Here is an 18807-nt window from a genome sequence, read left to right on the forward strand (position 1 = left end):
AAATGCAAACTGTAAGATTAGGAAATATGTGATCTGTACTGTAATTGGTGTCCTCTGGGAAGGTTGGTACCACCATCAGTAAGTGCATATTCAAGACTCCTGCAGACTGATCTGAGAGGAATTCAAGGCCACAGAAATGTTTTTCCTCTTCTGAGAGACAGGCAGCTGTGGTCTGTTCTTTCTGGGTCAGGAGGAGCATCGTGGTGGTGGCAGCCAGACCCCTCACGGTGTCAGCAGGTCAGAGGGTTGACGGCCACCTTAGATGTGCTGAGGCAAGCACACCAGGCCTGGATATTGACTCCCTCTGAAATCTGAACTGAGATGTTCTTATCCAGCCGCCAGAGCTTATCGTTGCTGGGAAGACATCAGATTGAATTGTTCTCACGTGACGTAAGCTCTGTGCATAGCTTCCTTTAGATCATGCTGGAGGCTTAGGAGAATGAAGTATGCTGCACGTTTAACTTTTGAGCAGAAACTTAGAGGAATCACTGGAAAACCAATTACAGTAGAAGGTGGTTGGTCCACAGTACTTAAGGGATAAGTATAATCCCCAGTCAGAAAGTATAATCTTGATTTAGAAATTTTGAGTTCGAGGGGCGCCTGGTTGGCCCAGTCGGTGGAGCATATGACTCTTGATCTTGGGGTTGTGATTCAGGCCTCACGGGTGTAGAGATTACTTAAAAATAAAAAAAATAAAAAGTCCTTAAAAAAAAGAAGAAAGAAATTTTGAGTTTTGAAGACACTTCTAGAATGGGGAGGGGCCAAAGCAGCCCTTAGCCTCATTCATTGTTCTTCCTGTCTAGGGCTCCGGGACAGGGTAGATGAGAAAAACGCCCTCCAGATTGCTGGCCTTGGCGTGGACCTCGTACTACGTTTCTGTAGGAAAAGCATACTCAGTGGGTGTCACTGAACCCAGAGACCAGATCCTTGTGAATAGGGAGGGGTACAGGCACCCCTCTTTTCATTGTGCTTCACAGATACTGTGTTTTTCACAAATTGAAGGTTTGTGGCAGCCCTGTGGTGAGCAAGTCTGATAGGCACCATTTTCCACCAGCATTTGCTCACTTCGTGTCCCCATCCCGTTTTGGTAATTCTCACAGTATTTGAAACTTTTTCATTATGTTTATATTTGTTATGGTGATCTGCGATCAGGGATTTTGACTCCCTGAAAGCTCAAGGTGATGGTTAGAATTTTTTAGCCATAAAGTACTTTTTAGTTGAGGCATGTACATTATTTTTTAGACATCATGCTGTCACACACTTAATGGACTACAGGGTGTTGTAAACCTGACTTTTATGTGCTCTGGGAAACCAAAGAATTCATTTGATTCGCTTTAGTGTGAGATTTGCTTCTTTGCGGTGGTCTAGATGATCTCTGAGGTGTGCCCAAACTTGCATTATCTGGGTTCTGTCTTAGCACTGGAATAAGCTCCATTGTCTTGTTTGTCTCCTATTATGAGAATATGCTGACTTTCTAAATAATTGAAACATTAATTTTTGACATTTTTATAGGACCTTCTCCGGATTTTTTGCATTTTTGTCTTAACTTAGAAAAGCAAGGTATGAGACACAAATAGTGTGATTCCAGGAGGATGGAGGCAGGAGATGGCCCTGCATCAGCCCTGCACCCTGACTAGCACCAGGGTGAGGAGGGCCACATGACCTGATGGTGTGCAGGGATGCCTTGTTCTAGTGGCTTGTGCCATGACACGTGGCATTTTCCACTCTTGGGATGCCTGCCTTGTGCCAAAGGGAGGCTGCAGGGGTCTCCAAGGCATGTTGCTGCATTTCTCCCAACAGCAGACCTAGGTCTGCTTTTCTCGCTCATACCCGGGTCATCTGAGGCTGTTGAGGAACTTGAAATGGATGGACAGAGGGACAGATCCATTCCTTATTCATTTTCCACCATCTACTGACTGCCTCTGCCTCTTGCCAGTGCTCTCTTACCCCTTCCTCTCCTTCTTTGTCTTCTTTCTTATTCATTTTGGCTCTTCTGAGATGAGAGTCTGGCTTTCAAAGCAACCACCAGACCGGTGTGAGCCCTTAATCTAGCAGTCGTAATCTGACAGCACATCGTGTCATGCCGGGGTCAGAAAGGTTTCTGATGGGGTCTACATTCTTGCAGGACACAGAGACGTCGTTTCGCTTGCCTCATCTCTCTTGCAGTCTTTGGGCCTGGGACTTTCCTCTGATTGAGGTTACCACGGGACACCTGACTTCTGAATAAGCACAGTAGCATTTTTTGAGCCCTTCTTCCAGATAGGCCTCGTGAAGATCTCCTGAGTGATTCCAATATAAATAAGTGAGGCGCTTGCTTGACGTTATCTTGCATTTAAAAATTCTCAGTATTTCTCTGTTTTGAAAAATAAAAATATACCCAACGCTGAGCCCTAGGACATGTGTGCTTTTGGGGGAGGAGAAGTGCGTATTTTGGAAAAACCAACACAAACATTGCCGCATCCCGTGCTAGCCAGTGTGAGTGATGTCATGGGTGTTTTCGGAGGTATCTGTCAGGCGTGTTTTATCAAGGAATGAACAGAATAACCAAATAATCCTGTTCGGGCTCTCTTTCCTGTCCCAACTCTCAATACCTACTCTGTTTTCTACCATCTTCTCTCGCTTCTTCTCCACTCCATAATCGTCATTTCTTCTCAGCAGCTCACGGTGAAGATAGCACGGTTTCTTATTCTCCATGTTCCGCTCCCTGCCTTCCCCTGCGAATCCAGAGCTCATTAAGTCTAGAGAATTCAAAGTTCATACCTGTCCTCTGTGTGCTCCTCATACATCCTTATGTATTTCCCCACACTTACTCTATGGATACAGCTGGAAAGCTGTGCCCACAGCTAAGAATACCCAGCAGCAACGTTTCCAGTAAGCTGTGCAAGTTGTCAGTAGTTAGCTTTCCAGGTGCTCTACCCTCCGTCCTTGAGAAGGTTATTCGGAAAGAGACAGCTTACACCTGGGATGCGGTCGGCCAAGGGCCCTAGCTGTGGTTTAGGGAGCTATTTTCCTCTGCCAGACTTTAAAAATCCCAGAGAGATCTCCTTCTTCCTCACGTGTATTATGTTTCACAGTAGGATTTGGGTACTAATTTCTGGTCATACACTGCATTTGGTTTTTTTTTGTTTTTTTGTTTTTATTGGAGAGAGAGAGCACAAGCAGGGGGAGCGGGCAGGCAGAGGGAGAGGGAGAAGCAGGCTTCCCGCTGAGCAAGGAGCCCAATGTGGGGCTCTATCCCAGGACCCTGGGATCATGACCTGAGCCGAAGGCAGACGCTTAACCGTCTGAGCCACCCAGGCGCTCCTGCATTTGTTTCTGATGGAGAAAAACCACCTTTTGCTAAAGATAACATAATGTGTGTGTTGGCCACACGAACAGTCATCTGTTCCATTCCTTCCTCTTAAAAAAAAAAAAAAAAATCCATTAAGATTATTTGGCCAGGGAGGAGCAGAAGGAAAGAATTAGTATAGTGCCTTGCTACAGAATTCCAGTTCTATTTCTTATAGAAATCATAATTTTTTTTTGCCAAAACTCTGTTTCTGGGTGATGTCATCCCTTCGCCTCTCCAGATCACTGATGCTCACACCGTCCTATTGTGCTACCATCTCCCTGAGGGCCTGGAAAGATAGAGACCTCAGGGTCCCACCCATAACATTCATGACCGTGACCTGGGAGGTCTGGAGCCTGAGAATTTGCATTTCTTAGCACATTCCTGGTGATGCTGATGCTGCTGAGCACGGGACCACACTTTGAAAACGATTATGTAACCTGAATGGTTTTAGACATATTTACAGCAGTCGTTGAAATAGTACATTTGCTTAATCCTACATTTATGGGAACTATATATAAACATGCTTACAGGTGAACATTTATCTCTTCTAAAGTTTCCTTTAGGTAGAACTCTTGGCTTCTGTTGAGTGGAGTTAACCTCCTAAAGTGCTTTTCTGTTTTTTTCAGCTGTTTAGAATTTGGTAACAGACAAGCGGCCTTTGCTCTGTGCTTCATAGAGAATGGGAAAGAGTGCGGTTGTCAGAGCAGAGTGAACACTGCTTCGTAAGCAGCTGAGAGGATGGGGAGCCCCAGAGCAAGTTCCTTCCAGCAGTGACTTGCTCACGAGCTTTCTAAATCCACAGTCTGGGGCCATGATCTCTAGATGTCTTCTCAGTGTGGGTTAATGCTAAGAAAGAGCATAGGTTACTGTGAGCAGTGCCTACATGCATCTTTCCAACTGCAAAAATAGTAAGTTACTTTTTGTCAGGCTGTTTGCCCAGTACTGAATGGAAGCTCTACGCCTGGATTTTTATAGTATGTCTCACTTGAAATATATCGAATTCTTAAAACTGGAAGGATCCGAAGCATCACTTAAGATGGCTACTTTTCTAAGAGTTCAGTCCTCATCACCTGTTTCATTGACCCGACTCTCAGATGGCTCTGAACGTCTTCAGCCCTGGCTAGCCCTACCATATTTACCTTCAGACAAATCAGTAAACCCAGGCTATGAACTGGCATCTGTGAAAAAGACTAGAGCCTTATTTAAAGCTAGTTCTTAAAATATAACCAATCACAAATATGCTCAGGGTATCATTCGTAATTTTTTTCAGAACCCAAAGAGGGCTTCTGTACTGTGCTCTTGGCCTCAGTTAAAGGCCTGGCTCCCCGTTCTTCCCGGGAGGGAGGGGGATGGACTGGTTCATTTAAGTGAGTGCTCTGCCCTGGAGCTCCCATGTCTTCAAAGACTGCCGATACAATTGCATGTAACCAGCAGGCAAAATATAACTGGCCTTTCAGTAACACGGAAGGCACCTGAGAATCTTAGAAAACCATTATGTATGATGAAGGGCTTTAAATGGAGTCTGGTTTCTGCTTTCTTACAAATAAAGTAAATAGTACTGAATCCATTGATTTGTGTTTGGAGGGAGATGAATGTCAAAAAGGAAGAGTAGTCTGTTACCCCAAACTCAGCTGACTTGTGACGAGTAAAGGAAGCAGGCGCAGGTTTGCTGAGTGGGCTCCGTCAGGCCATCGGATTAGGGTGGGGAAACTGCGTGTGGCCACTCTTCCCCCTTGTATCCCTGAGAGTTGCTAAGTGGCCTCTTCTGTTCGTGCCTCGTGTCTCTCTAGTCCTAGTATGCAAGTTTCCCTTCTTGCACCTCTGTTCCTGCTGTTAGGTTCTTGGATTGGGCTTTCTCTTCCTCCAGACCATCGTACAGGTCTAGAAAATTCTAGAATACAGTTCCCCTCCCTGCCCCCCTCGCCAGTGTAATGTACACATGTCCTTCAAGTCTCATTCCGGCCACCTTTGCTCCTGCAAAGCCTTTACTGACCTGCAGGCCTGGGCCACATGCTCCCCACATGCTCCTGGGTCACAGGGCAGTCTTAAGCTAGGGTGGCATCGCTGCTGAGCATGGCTGTGTTGGCCCCTTCAAAGGCCAGTTCAGCACAGGGAGTGCGTATTGTGTCCTGTTGTTGGCCATTGAATCCCACTACCTTGCTGGGACTCCAAGAAATACTCTGCGTTAACCGATGGATTAATTATTCAGAATGTGCATAATAGATTCAGTATGGGAATCAGCAGCCAACCAGTGAAGAGTGCTAAAGATTCCAAAGTTCTCTGTCCATGCCTGTGTTCTCCTGGGGTTGTGCTAAATGCACTGCTGAGCTTGAATCAGAACCGTGGCCTCTGGCATAGTTTTTGCTGCCATGAGGGGTGTCCAGACACCCTTTCTTCAGGCCTGCAAACAAAGTGGGGAGAGAAATGGTCATCCAATAACCACTGGCAACTGAAGGACAAGTCTTTCAAAGTAAAACAAAAAAATATGTCAAAGTAAATAATTTATCCATAACAGTATTCAGAAAGATTTTCATAAAAATCGCCTACAACATGAACTGCTGTTTATCTAAATATTTATATTGCTCTCATAGAAAATCACTAGTATCTATAAGAAATGTTTTTCCCCAGAAACTATTTCAAGATGTAATGGAAATTTTTAAAAATTGGGTCAAGGAAGTTTTTAGCACTTAATCTGTTAAAAAGGCTTATATGGCAAATGCCTGCAGTACCAGTGTAAGCCTCTGGGGTGTCTGTTTTGTTTTAACTCAGTTTCTTTTTAGCTGTGGCTACAGAAATAGCTAAATGTATTTGTCTTCTGGACGGAGACTTCCGTTTGGTTTCTACAAGAGGTAGAAGTTAGACTTACCTCCCAGTAATCCAACTATCACTCCACTAAATTAGCAATGAAAGAAAAGCATAGAAATTATTAGGATCTTTGTGAACTGGGCGGTTTGTTCTGTTTTTCACAACACACACATGCATAGACACAGAGCGAAGGGCAGGTGCCCACTGGCCAGTCCAGGGGCACGTTCTCTGCTGCGGATATGGTTTCTCTGCTGGTGAAGGAAGATCACCAGTGCTATCTCCAGCCTTCAGGATTGGGAAGTGTGAGATGGCTGAGGAATCAGGACGGAAATGTTTAAGTTCGGCTCTGGTTGACACTTGGTAAACAGAAACGTGATGTTCTTGTGTGTAAGTAAGCGCCTGGAAGGCAAGCTCACATGTCTTCTCTCCTTAAACTGAGGACTCTGACTGCCTGCCAGGGGTCTTCACCCGGTGCCCCTAGAAAACTGTTCCTTTGCGATGTATAGAAGGAATTCCGCAAGAAGTGTATACGTTGGTCTCAAGGTGTGTGCGAGGCAAGTGCTTGCCCAGCGCACAAGCTTCCTAGGGTATCTTACTAATACCACCAATATTCAAATATTCTAAGAGGGCCCAGTGGGTGTCCCAGCCAAAGCCAGGCTGTATCACTGTAGCATTTTTGGAAGGTCAAGAAAAAAGTGATTCATAGAAAAAAGTAAAGTTTAGGGATCATTGTTGCCTGACCCCAGGCCAAAGGAAAAGCATGCTCCTCACATTTTTGGATCAGGAGGTGTGTCTGAGCCCTGTCTCCCAACAGTCACATGCCCTCCTGCATGCCCCTTCCCAGGAAAAGCCGTTAACTAGGGTCACTAGATGTTGCAGGTGATCTGAAGGAAATGTTGAGTTCTTGTGTACCACCGCTGTGCCCTCACTAGGAATGGGGTGCTGGACCCCGTCCCCTCCGCGCCCCCTTCAGCGCCCCTACAGCCAGAGACTGCACTCCCAAACTACCGCAGCTTAGCATCCATGGCAGGAGGAGCACGTGTCCTCACCCGTCCTGATGCCTTGGGTCCCTCTGTCACATGCCTCTTGTTTCCATCGCAACTTCACAAAGCTTTTTAGACCCACACAGAAACTTTTAAGAGATGTTTTTTTTATAGTGGCAAAATGTACATAATATAAAACTTACTGTTTTAACCATCTTTAAGTTCTGTGGCAATATGGACATTCACATTGTGCAATCATCACTACCATCCACCTCCAAAACTTTTTCAACCTCCCTGGTTGGGATTGTATATTCATTAAATACCACCCATTTCCCTCTTGCCCCAGCCCCTGGTGACTTTCTGCTTTCTGTCTCCTTTCTGTCTCTGGGAATCTGACTGCTCTAAGCTCCTCATATGGGTGGAATCATACAGTATTTGCCCTTTTGTGTCTGGTTTATTTCATGTAACAGTGTTCTCGGGGTTCATCCATGTTGTAGCCTGTGACAGGATGTCCTTCCTTTTTTAAAGCTGAATGAGCTTCTGTTGTATGCAAAGACCACATTTTGCTTTCCATTCATCTGTTGCTGGACACTTGGGTCACTTCCACCTTTTGGCTATTGTGCATAATGCTGCTGTGAATGTGGGTGTGCAAAGATTTTCTCGAGTCCCGGCCTTCGGGGTTTTTTTAATGTATACCCAGAAGTGGAATGCCTGGGTCAAATGGTATTTCATTGGTTAATTTTTTGAGGACCTGCTATCTGTTTGCCACAGCAGCTGCACATAGCACGTTCCCACCGGCAGTACACGGGGTTTCTCCACATCCACGCCAACAGTTGTTACTTTCTGTTTTTTTTGGTTTTTGTTTTTCACGATAACCATCCCAAATGGGTGTGAAGTGACAGCTATGTGGTTTTGATTTGCATCAGCATGTAACCTCTTAATCTCAGCTTCACTGTTTGCTTCTTTGGGGATGTTTCTCATGGCACTAGTACTAAGCAGCTCCTCCCCATGACCTCCATAGCATGGCAAGAGCTGGGGAGAGTAACAAAATAGAGTTACCCCGCGGAGTTTATAACACAGAAAGCAGTTCATTATGAATTAGGTCTGCGGGTAGTAACTACAAGTGGAATTGTATACAAACTGGCCCGCTCACCCCATTCTTCCTTACTGTATTCTGTTTTACCTTTTTGAAAGTTCCCACTAGATTATAGTCCCTGGAAATATGACAGAATCAAGCATGAGCAGTTCAGCAAACAAATGGGAAAAGACACATGTAAAATTTTCCTTAGCTTGGCGGCAGTAATTCTCAAAGTATGATTGCTGGACAAGCATCAATGTCACCAGGGAACTTGCTAGAAATTCAGATTATCAGGCCTCACCCCAGACCTGCTGAATCTGAGTCTCTGGGGCAGAGCCCTGCAGCCTCCGTGTGAACAAGTTCTTCCAGTGATGCTGATGCTCAGATTTGGGAACCACTGAATTGTGGCATATGAAACTGGTTCCAGCCCATTTGAACAGGACTGTGTTATATGGTAAGATTCTGAATTGAATTATTGAATGTCATTTATTATTGATCATTTACACTGGGCATGACATGGCAGAAAAACAAGTGACAAGGACAATATTCTAAAAGCCCAGACTCTGAAGTATTTACATTTAACTTTAGGAAATATGTTTTGGGAGGCAGGGAGGGATAAACTCACATGCATGTACTAACTTTAAACACTGTTGTTTAAAGATTAATAGACTGTTCTGTGATTGATGACTGAGTTATGTAAAAAAGTTTATTTCAAAAGAGAATGAGAATGTTTGATCATGTCACATATGGATTGGCTTCAGGTCTGTGGAGTAAATACTTCAAAGACACATTTTGTAGAAGAAGAGAAAACGCCATTGAAGAGATAATCTGATGTAGAAACAAAGAGAGTGGTATCAGTTGACAGCTAGTGGCCCAAGTATAGACAGTGAGTCAATTTTGATTAAAAGAAGGCCATATTAGACAACCAGGGCAGGTGATCTAACAGAATGATAAAACCAAAAGGCAGCTTTTTTGAGATAAGAACAGAGAGAGTATTGATCAGTGGAATAGAGTTTGCCTCTAATCCATTGGTACTCAGATTTTTTTGGTCAAGGAACTACTTCTCTGGACAAAGAGTACCTTCCTTGAAGAAGTAAAGAAGAGAGTGATCCATTTACCAAACAAAAGGAAAGAATGATCCAGTTATTGAGAAGAAACCAACCAGGTGACCTGGATTTGGAAGTTGTGGGAGTGTTGAATATATGCATAAATTGTTGATGTTCAAAAACCAGCATGACTGGAAATAGGTCCAGAGTCTACCTGGGAGGCTTGGCAAACCACACAAACGACATTTCTACTCTCCGAAGTGAAAGATAGGAAGTTCTAAGAATCAGGAGTACCTGGGAGCAAGGCCCCACCCTTCCCTGGTATTTCTTTCCAGCCATGTGCTAAGAAGAAAATCAATATTAATACTTAAGCTATCTGAGATGGAAGAAGAAATAAAGGACGTTACAGACTGTTCTCAGCATCCATTTTTTCTCCACCAATGAGAAAATAGTGATTAAATCTTGAGGAAAGGAGAGAAATATTCGACGAGGGTATCAGTTTTATAAAAATGCAAAGGTGCTTTACAGCAAACATTTGAAACAGTGGATCAAGTTGATGAAGCTGTAGAAATAGAAATAGTATCAAAGAGGGTGTTCTTTGGTTTTCTTTTCTAAAAGTGGTTATTTGTGAGCAGAAATTGCAAAGAGGTGAGATGTAAAAATTACTTAAAGGAATGAAAACTGGAAGAGATGGTCAGAATGGGAAATTCATAAGTCAGTGTATTTATTGAACACCTACTCTGATCCCAGTGTGGACATGTGGGATTAAATCAAGTTCTAGTATTTAGAGGGCTTATATTCAAATAGGGGACCTAAAACCTAAACAAAAATATATTAGTAAAAGCCCTGAAAGAGGTTGATTTTCTACCAATCTTGTAATTGTCCTCCCATTCCATTTGGAAAATGACTTCCTAAAAAAAGGGGGGGGCAGGGGGCAGGTAGAATGAATGGCTTATCCCAACTGATAATTCTTCATAATCTCTGGTTCAAAAGCATGAGATAGGAAAAAAATCATTCCTTTAAGGGACAGTCAGAAGGAGAGAACAAGAAGGACATGGTCTGATACTAGAAAATTTCAAAAGTTAATACAGTGTTCAGTGAAAAGAAATCATAGTAAGTATAGCATTTGGAGAAGGAAAGGGAGGAAATTTGGACAGTGGGAGGAAGCTCAACTACAGGAATTGAAGGCAGAATTTTCAAAATGGAAGAGAAGGTAAAGGACTGAGTCTAGTTAGATTTTAGTGCAGCCAAAGAAAGTTTAACAAATATGGTACCTGTGATGGCTTAAAAAGGTGTCCACAAATTCTTTGATACCCTTCTCCTTGAAGGGTGGAGCCAGATTGCCTCACCTTCAGGAGGGGCTGCACTTAATGACTCACTTCTAATGAACAGAATGTGGTGGAAGTTATGTTAGGTGATTTCCAAGACTGGATTGTGAAAGACATTCTGGCTCTCCTTTCTCTCCGATCACTTGATCATGAGGGAGTCAGCTGCCAGGTTGTGAAGAGACTCAAGTAGCCCCGTGGAAAGGCCCATAAGACCAAGAACAGAGGCCTCCTGAGTGGTTCATGTGAGCAGACCTGGTTCTTAGAAGCAGCTTCTGCATCCCCAGTTGAGACTTCAGATGATGTCTTGACTATAGCCCATTAGGAGCTGAGTGGCTTTAGCTCAAGGTTTAAGGCACTCCCAAATTCCTGAGCCACAGAAACTGCAATTATAAATGTTTGCTGTTAAAGCCACTGAATTTAAGGATGATGTGTGACACAGCAATAGACAAGTAATATGGTACCCCAGGTAGAAGGCAAGACTGTGAGAAAGGCGACAATAGAAAATGACAGAGTTCAGCAGACACAGCTTTACCATTGGTTGTTTAAAGAAAGAGCAAACAAGTACCTGTCATGTTGATAATGTTTATTTTCCCTCTGCTGAAAATCAGGAGGGGACCTCAGAAATACTCAGTGGCAGATAGTTCAGTGGCCATCTATTTCGTGCTTATGTATCAGATCCATTCTTTCTCCTATGTATATAAAAATGAGATAGAAATGAGCCTCTTCCTCAGGGAGCTTGGAGCCTAGTAGGAGAGACAGATGTAAACAAGTAGGGACGACAACATGATCACGTGTGAAGTAGAATGTGGTGCTTCTGCAATAGGAAGTAGACCTCTTCTAGTTAGCTTGGAAAGTTAAGTATTCTCTAGAAATTCCAGTCAAAAGAAATCTTTTTAAATATTGACAAGATGCTGATGGCTATCTTTATAAAGTCTCATAAAAGGAACTTAAAGAAGAGCCCTAAATGACAGTGTTTGCTTAATATCTCCCCAAAGATGTTGTACTTCTGACATTACTCTAGTTTATTAAACTGTTCCAGTCTCTTCCCAATTTCAGGAATTATCTCTCTTTTGTGGTTGAGAAAATTGAAGCAGAAAACCATTGGGAAATCTGCCCAAGATCACAACACTAGTCACTAAAGGAGCCAGAATATGAACCCAAGCAGCCTGGTTCCAGAGCCTCTAATACAACCAACTATCCTGCTTCTCAATAGCGTAACTGTATAGAGACCTGGAGTCTGAACAAATTACCACTTGTCCAATGTCACACGACCAGTTTCCACTTCTGGTTGTGGTGGACTAATTTCTCACAGACTAACACTTTCTGCCAAAAACACCTCGAAAAGCTGGATGAAACCGTGAAACAAAAAGCAACCAAGAAGTAGTCTTTCAGGAGCCTACAGTGCTGGGGGGGCAAAAATTGGAGGTCAGGGCCACCCAGGAGGCAAGACCCCAGAAAAAAATCCAGGCCTTTAGTATGGACTCCCCAAGGTCTACATGCTAGACACAAAGGCAAACCTGAAATTAACTGTCATCAGTTCTGTTCCTCATTGGATTAAGGTGTTCTGCCCCACTGTCACTGAGTACCGAAGCAAAAGCAAATCCTCTCTGGAGGACACTAGCACCATTTCAAACCTCGTATCAGTATGCAGCATTCAAATTAAAGTACCAAAAGACAAGACTGAATCACCAAAAACAAAGAGGGGAGGAAAAGAGAACCGAAAGAGACCCATAGAAGCCCAGATTTTGAATGTGTCAATGTGGTCTTTAAGGTATATGGATTAAGAAATTCAGCAAGATGAATTTGAGTAGAAAATTAGAAGCAATAAAAAGGAACAAAAGTGAGAATTATACTAAGACTGAAAAATAACAATAACTGAAATTAAGAACTTGGTGAGTTTACCATAGATAAAACACAGCCAAAGAAAGGGTCAGTAAATGGGAGGAATTAGAGATTTTTAGGATACACACAAAAAAAGGACAAGATACAGAAAGAGCACAAGAGATTTTGCCACGGACTGAATGTGTGTCTCGCCTCACCACTGCCAAATTCACATGCTGAGGCCCTACTGGGGAGAATGTGATTGTATTAGGTGGGTGGAGCCCTCATGAATGGGATTAGTGCCATCATCAAAGAGGCCCTAGAGAGCTCTCTTGCCCTTCCGCCTTCCGAAGACACCATGAGATGATTGTGAAGCAGGAAGCAGGCCCTCATCAGATACCAAACCTGCCAGCTAGTTGATCTGGACTTGCCCACCTCCAAAACTGGGAGAACTAAATTTGTCTTTAAACCACCCAGTTTATGGTGTGCGGTTATGGTAGGCTGAACTGAGATTTACAGGACCCAGGTGAGAAATTTAACATGCATGTAATTGGTGTCCCAAAAGAATGGATGGGGAGAGGGGAGAGGTCGGCAAGAGGGTGGAGGCGGTATTTGAAGTGATGAATACCAGTGCCACCTGACTGGTGGGTAGCCAAGACAGGTCTCCTTCCTTTCAATTTAGCACCTTTAAAACATTTTTTATTGGAACACATAACACAGGAAATGTCTTTTAAGTATATTATTAACCCAGGTCAAGGTTAGGAAATAGGACATTGCTGGTACTCTAGAAGCTACTGCCCACCCCCAGATTAGCCTCCTGATTGCACCACACCTCCCACTAGAGGTAACAGCTACCTTTAATTTTATGATAATCATTTTCTTGATTGTTATGTGTGTATCCCTAAACAGTACATTTTAGCTTTGCTTGCTTTTGAATTCTATAGATGGTATCATCCTGTAGCTATTCTTTTCTTCCTTCTTTTGGTCCATACTCTGTGAGATTTATTTAGTCCATGTTGATGCATCTGTGTCATTGATGAAGTATATACCTCATCTTTTTATCCATTTTCCTGTCGGTGGACGTGAAGAGTGTATAAGTCATTATAAATAATCCTGCTTGGACATTCCTAAACCTGTACCCTAGGACACATGTGCATGCTTCTCTAGAGCACTTCTCTAGAGCACATTCCTGCCATGAGATTGCGGAGTTCTTAAGAATGCCTGTTTTGATCGTCTCCATCATGCAAAAACAGTAGTACTGGCTTGGACCCCCACCAACCATGAGGAGTTCCCCAGTCCAGCACACTTTCCACCTCAGAATCACTGTGGCACCTTGGCCTCCCAGTGAGGGACACTCAACAGGCTTCAGCCCTGGGCCCCAGCATGGAAAGCTTATTAGTTACCTCATATGGGCCTGTGTCTTCAGATCAGTAACACCCCAAAACAAAAACCTGTGTGGAGAGAGAAGGCGGGGCTGGAGTCTGTTTGGGTCCTCTTTCTCAACGTAAGTATTCACACAAAACCCTGTCAAGGTCCTTTGACCAGAGAGTGCAAAGGCATAGTATCAGCACACTGCTACTAGGCGAGGGGAGCGTGGCATGGTTTTTTTCATCCGACTCCCCTAAGTTATTCCAGAAAATGGACAAGATGTGGACAAGGCTGGTGGCATCGCCTCCCCAGGGGTCTTCCCCTGCCTCGTGCTCTTTCTCTGGAGGCAGGGTTATTTTGGGTCTGGAGCCGTTCCATCTCTGTCAGACCCAGGGCACTGGCCCAATTTAAGGAAAAGAGATTCTGTCCACCGGCATCCCAGCTGTTTCATTGAGGCAGTTCCGCACAGGGATGTCAGGCGGGGCTGGACTCCTTAGGAGAGAATCAGAAGGGCATCCGCAGGCTGGGGGTGAGGTTGGCCACAGATCTCCCTGTTGTGAGGGGCTACTCATCAGTCATGTTCATATCTTTTTCCCATGGCTCTGAAGATTTGAAAACACTGCTGGTGGTTGGCGCAGAATGCATTTCTGTACTCAAACTGTATCAGCATCCCGTGGATGGTTCATTGAGACACAGATGGCCGGGGTTGAAACACAGATGGCTGGGCCCCACCCTTGAGTTTGATTCAGCAGGTCTGGGGCAAGGCCTGGGAATTTGCTTTTTCTGACAAGTTCCCAGGTGATGCTGCTGCTGGTACTGGTCTTGGGAGCACACCTTGAGAACCACTGGTCTAGCTCATCTTCAGGCTTCATTCAGTGCTATTTAGTGATGTAGATTGGAAAATCTACTCGGGATGAACCGAGAATTCCCCCAAGTGTTCAGCATTCCTGCTTGACATAAACTTGGTTCGTTCTACGTCCTTAACTTTTAAGGTTTCTGCTCAAGAGCCCATGAAATTAAAAATTACCTTCGCCGCCGCATCGGCCCCACTGCCATAACACACAAATACACATGGCGCACCATGGTGTTAAATTAAGGAGCTTAAATTAAAAGCACATTTCCCTGTTCAGTAAGTCATCTGTTGATCATTTGGCTTAATTAAAATTGGGTATATCATGTACTTACCCTGACTCACATACTACCTCAACTGCGATGCTGCTTCATCTGTGAATTGATTAAAGGATGTATAAAACTAGCACAGTGCCTGGCTTGTGCTAAACTATAAAAGTGAGATCGCCTTCTGTCTTCATCTAAAGGCACAAACTTCTGGCACAGAATACACACACACACACACACACACACACACACACACACACACACACAATGTAATAGAAGCTTGAAACTAAACACTGCTTTAAGGAAAACCTGAAGCCCTCAGGAGAGGGGTGAGTGGTTCGTTCATAAGCTATATGTACTGCTGTGTAGGGATGCAGTGTCCTGATGCATTAGGACTAATAACTGTTGGGACAGAGACAGTGATGCCGGTGCTCCAGGCTTTGCTCCCACGTGGAGGACATGTCAGACAGTACCTGTTTCACTTGGTTCTTTTTTCGGAGCCATACACAGCAATCAACTTGGAAAACAATATGGAGGACACTGAGGCTAGCTTGCATCCATCTTGTTCAGTCCCGTGAAAACAGTCATGATTTGAGAATTGATTAGAATGACTTAGAATGATGTTTTGTGCCATTTAGACTATTATATTGACAGGGCGGGTCGCCAGGATCATCTGTGACATCAGGGTTTGTGATGATTCGTTTCTAAGAGGTCTAGTGGAGGAAATAATGTCCAAGTTCTTTGTCCTCCCCCTTCCCACCCTCTAGACCCTCTCGTGGCCATGATTCTGAAAATCCTATCTAGCATGAGGTTGAATCGGAGATCAGTCTTTCTGTGTCTTCGTGAAGGTCCAGCCTACCAGCACTTCCTGGGTCTCCTCCGGGGCATCAAGTCCCAGGGTTAGCACAGAGATAAGAAGGGGCTTTTCTCTCAAAGGTTTGTTTCTCTTTGGTCTGTTTGGGGTAGAGGGATCCATAAATACAAACTGTGAATACAATTGTCTCTCGATTCTTGCACGGTAGCAGCTGTGACTGGTAGGTGAGCTCCGCAGTGCTTTTGCAGTGTTGAATGCCCTTGGATACCCATTTCCCTGGGATGTCACTGGTTTATGGGATTTTCACTTGTTCTGCAAGATTTGCACACTTTGGTCCAAAGGTTTGTAAGCTCCGTATAAAAGACAGTGGCTGAGGTGCTTGTTAATTTTGTCCCCATGGGAAGGACACAAAGCTGGGTGGTCCTCAGCAGCGGGAAGTTGCTGGGTTTTGAGAAGCACTGAACCCAGCTTTAGGAATTCTGTTAAGAACTGTAGTAGGCTCCCACCATCTGTACGGCTCTCTGGAATACAGCAGTGGAGAAGACGTGATCCACCTGGCCTAATGCATAGTGAAGGGATAGGACATACGTGTAAATTGTTTATTACAGTGCAGTTACTGGGATACACTCTGCTCTGTCACTGGAAGCTGTCAGCTTTCTTCTGTATGGCAAGCCAAGGAGGGGAAGAACTTGTCTTGATTAAGAGAGAATGGGGAGGCTTCTTCAGGTTGGAAAAGTAGGGGCCAGCCTCCTACTTCCCCATCAGCTGCGCTGGCTAGTCAGTGTCTCAGAAGAGGCAGGACCAGTTTTAATAAAAATAATAGTATCTTTCTAAAATTGATTCACATACAAGTAAGGCACTGACATAATCACAAATTCAGATACTTCTCAATAAAATCTGCGCTTCAACCATAGTACAGCCACCTCCCTGGGATATTACAAACCATGTTTAAAATGCAGTCAGAGTTTTCAACTGCTCTTAAAGTACTTACTTTTAAATAGTTTAGAATTAGAAAAATTTTTGATGGCTTCATTTCTAATAGAGGAAGGGAGATTTCTAGCTGCTGCCTATATGCAAACCACTCTTTAAAAAGTTCCCAGTTTATCAGAAATAAGTTGGGAAATAAAATTCAAGTTTCTTAAGCATCAGGGTAACACTGGTATCCCATATGCTATGTATGGGGTCCCCAATTGTCGAGTAACTAAAATATATTTGGCACGGAAGCTGTACTAAGCAAAATGCAGTTTTTCTTGGATTCAGAGCACGCAGACCTCGGACGGCCCCTGGGTAGCTGCAAGCCTCAGGGGCCGCGCTAGATACTACCGCGCCTGGTGTGCGTGCGTGCGTGCGTGTGGGGGGGCGTTCCCCCGCGTCTCCTGCGTGTGGCCCCTCCTGACTCCTGTTCGTTTCCTCTCCAGCCCAGTGACTTCTCCGTGTCTCTGAAAGCATCAGGGAAGAACAAACATTTCAAGGTGCAGCTCGTGGACAATGTCTACTGCATCGGGCAGCGGCGGTTTCACACCATGGACGAGTTGGTGGAACACTACAAAAAGGCACCTATCTTCACCAGTGAGCACGGGGAGAAGCTCTACCTCGTCCGAGCGCTGCAGTGACGGCCCCACCCACAGCCCCTGCCACCTCCAGGGCCTCGGTGCCACACTCACCTCCCCAGAGCCTGGCGGATCTGCCCCAGGAAGAAGCCGCGCTCACGGGCCCTCCGGCGGCGGGCTCCGCTCGGTCCGGTGGTTCATCGGTTCTTGGCTTCCTTTGCCTCGTTTACCTTTGCGTGCAGGTCGGTTCGTTTTTCCACTCGCCAACCCTTTGCCAGGCCGGCCCCTGACACCCACTTTCCGGCCTGCCCTCCTCCCGGCCAGGTTTCCAGAACGGGAGGTGGAAGAGGGCGATGTTCGATCACTTTACTCCTGCTCAACTGAAAACAGCCTTAGTCTGTTCAGATTGTTCATGCTAACAGAAGCCCTTTCATTAAACAGACATCGGGCACAGTTGGAACGCACCGAAGCTGCCGTTAAGTGAACTACAGAAAGCGGGGGCCGGACGCTCCTGCAGACGTCCCCGGCCCTGGGCCTGGCAGCCGTGGCTCCGTGCCCTTTGCTCTTGCGTGGCTTCCAGACTGTCCAGGGAGTGGACACGCATGCTGGTCGCAATACCAGAACCACCAGATGAGAGAGTAGTGAGGAAAGTCCAGTGCCTTCAGGGCTATGCTTGCAATAAAAGAATTTCCTTGAAAGTCAGTCTGCAGAAGCGAGACCCGTGACTCAAAAAGACAGATGTTGTGGTTGTTAATCCCCCAAATGTGCCATCCGCATAGTGCTTTTTCCTCTCGCCCTTCGGCTTGTTTAAATTTCACAATTATGTATTTAATTCTCAAAATAATATGTATCCGTAGCCATTTGTTGACACTAATACAGATGATTAAGGAAAACAGCTGATCTTTGGGGAAGGGGAGCTACCGTATACTTTACACACACACACATACACACACCCACCCCATATATATATATATATATATATATATATATACATATATATAATATATATATATTATTTGCTTTACAGGGAATTTTTCAGGGTTTACAAGAGAATATGTGATTGGTAGTAAGAGACACAGAATGTTTATGAAGAAATTGCATTTTCTTTTCTCTTTACATTTGAACTTCTTTATAGTTTAAATATACAGTCTGGAGATGGCACATTCCTACAACTGAAGAAGGGGTCTTGAGACCTCCTAAACTTGCATACTCAGTTTTTTGGATATTGTAATAAAAAAAAAAAGTATTATGACAAGACTATGTGTGTATTTATCTTTGGGAAAACTCAGAGTCCAATGTGGGAGAGTAATTGCTCTAGCATTTACTGGACGCTCAGTGCCTATGGGGAAACAATTTTTAGAGGAGTTTAACAAATTTATTATTTGCGTGTTTTCTTTTTCTACCACCACGTATTTTGTATGCTGAAATAATAAATTTTAATTAGTGAAACTCCAAGAGAAAACAGAATCTCAAGCTTGGTCGTAACTTTACTCTTTGGAAATTATTTGTTAAAAAATGTACCAAACTTTGGTCAGCCACGCTGCTCAGCACCAGCTTTTCTCTCTCC

General features: G+C 44.3%; 1 protein-coding gene across 8 annotated transcripts in view; it reads left to right on the forward strand.

The window, feature by feature from the left end:
• The window catches only part of NCK2 (NCK adaptor protein 2), a 146193-nt gene extending 127698 nt beyond the window's left edge, over positions 1-18495 (forward strand). For all 8 annotated transcript variants that reach the window (XM_028103777.2, XM_028103778.2, XM_088026607.1 and 5 more), the window contains one exon: positions 17109-18495. In XM_028103777.2, coding sequence (XP_027959578.1) covers positions 17109-17303 — 195 coding nt within the window. In that variant the 3' untranslated portion in view covers positions 17304-18495. The remainder of the gene's footprint in view (positions 1-17108) is intronic.
• Positions 18496-18807: the final 312 nt, after the last annotated feature.

Source organism: Eumetopias jubatus, unplaced genomic scaffold, assembly GCF_037043125.1.
Source record: "Eumetopias jubatus isolate StellerSeaLion01/CBP00866 unplaced genomic scaffold, mEumJub1_p1.0 scaffold_9, whole genome shotgun sequence".
Lineage (NCBI taxonomy): Eukaryota > Metazoa > Chordata > Mammalia > Carnivora > Otariidae > Eumetopias > Eumetopias jubatus.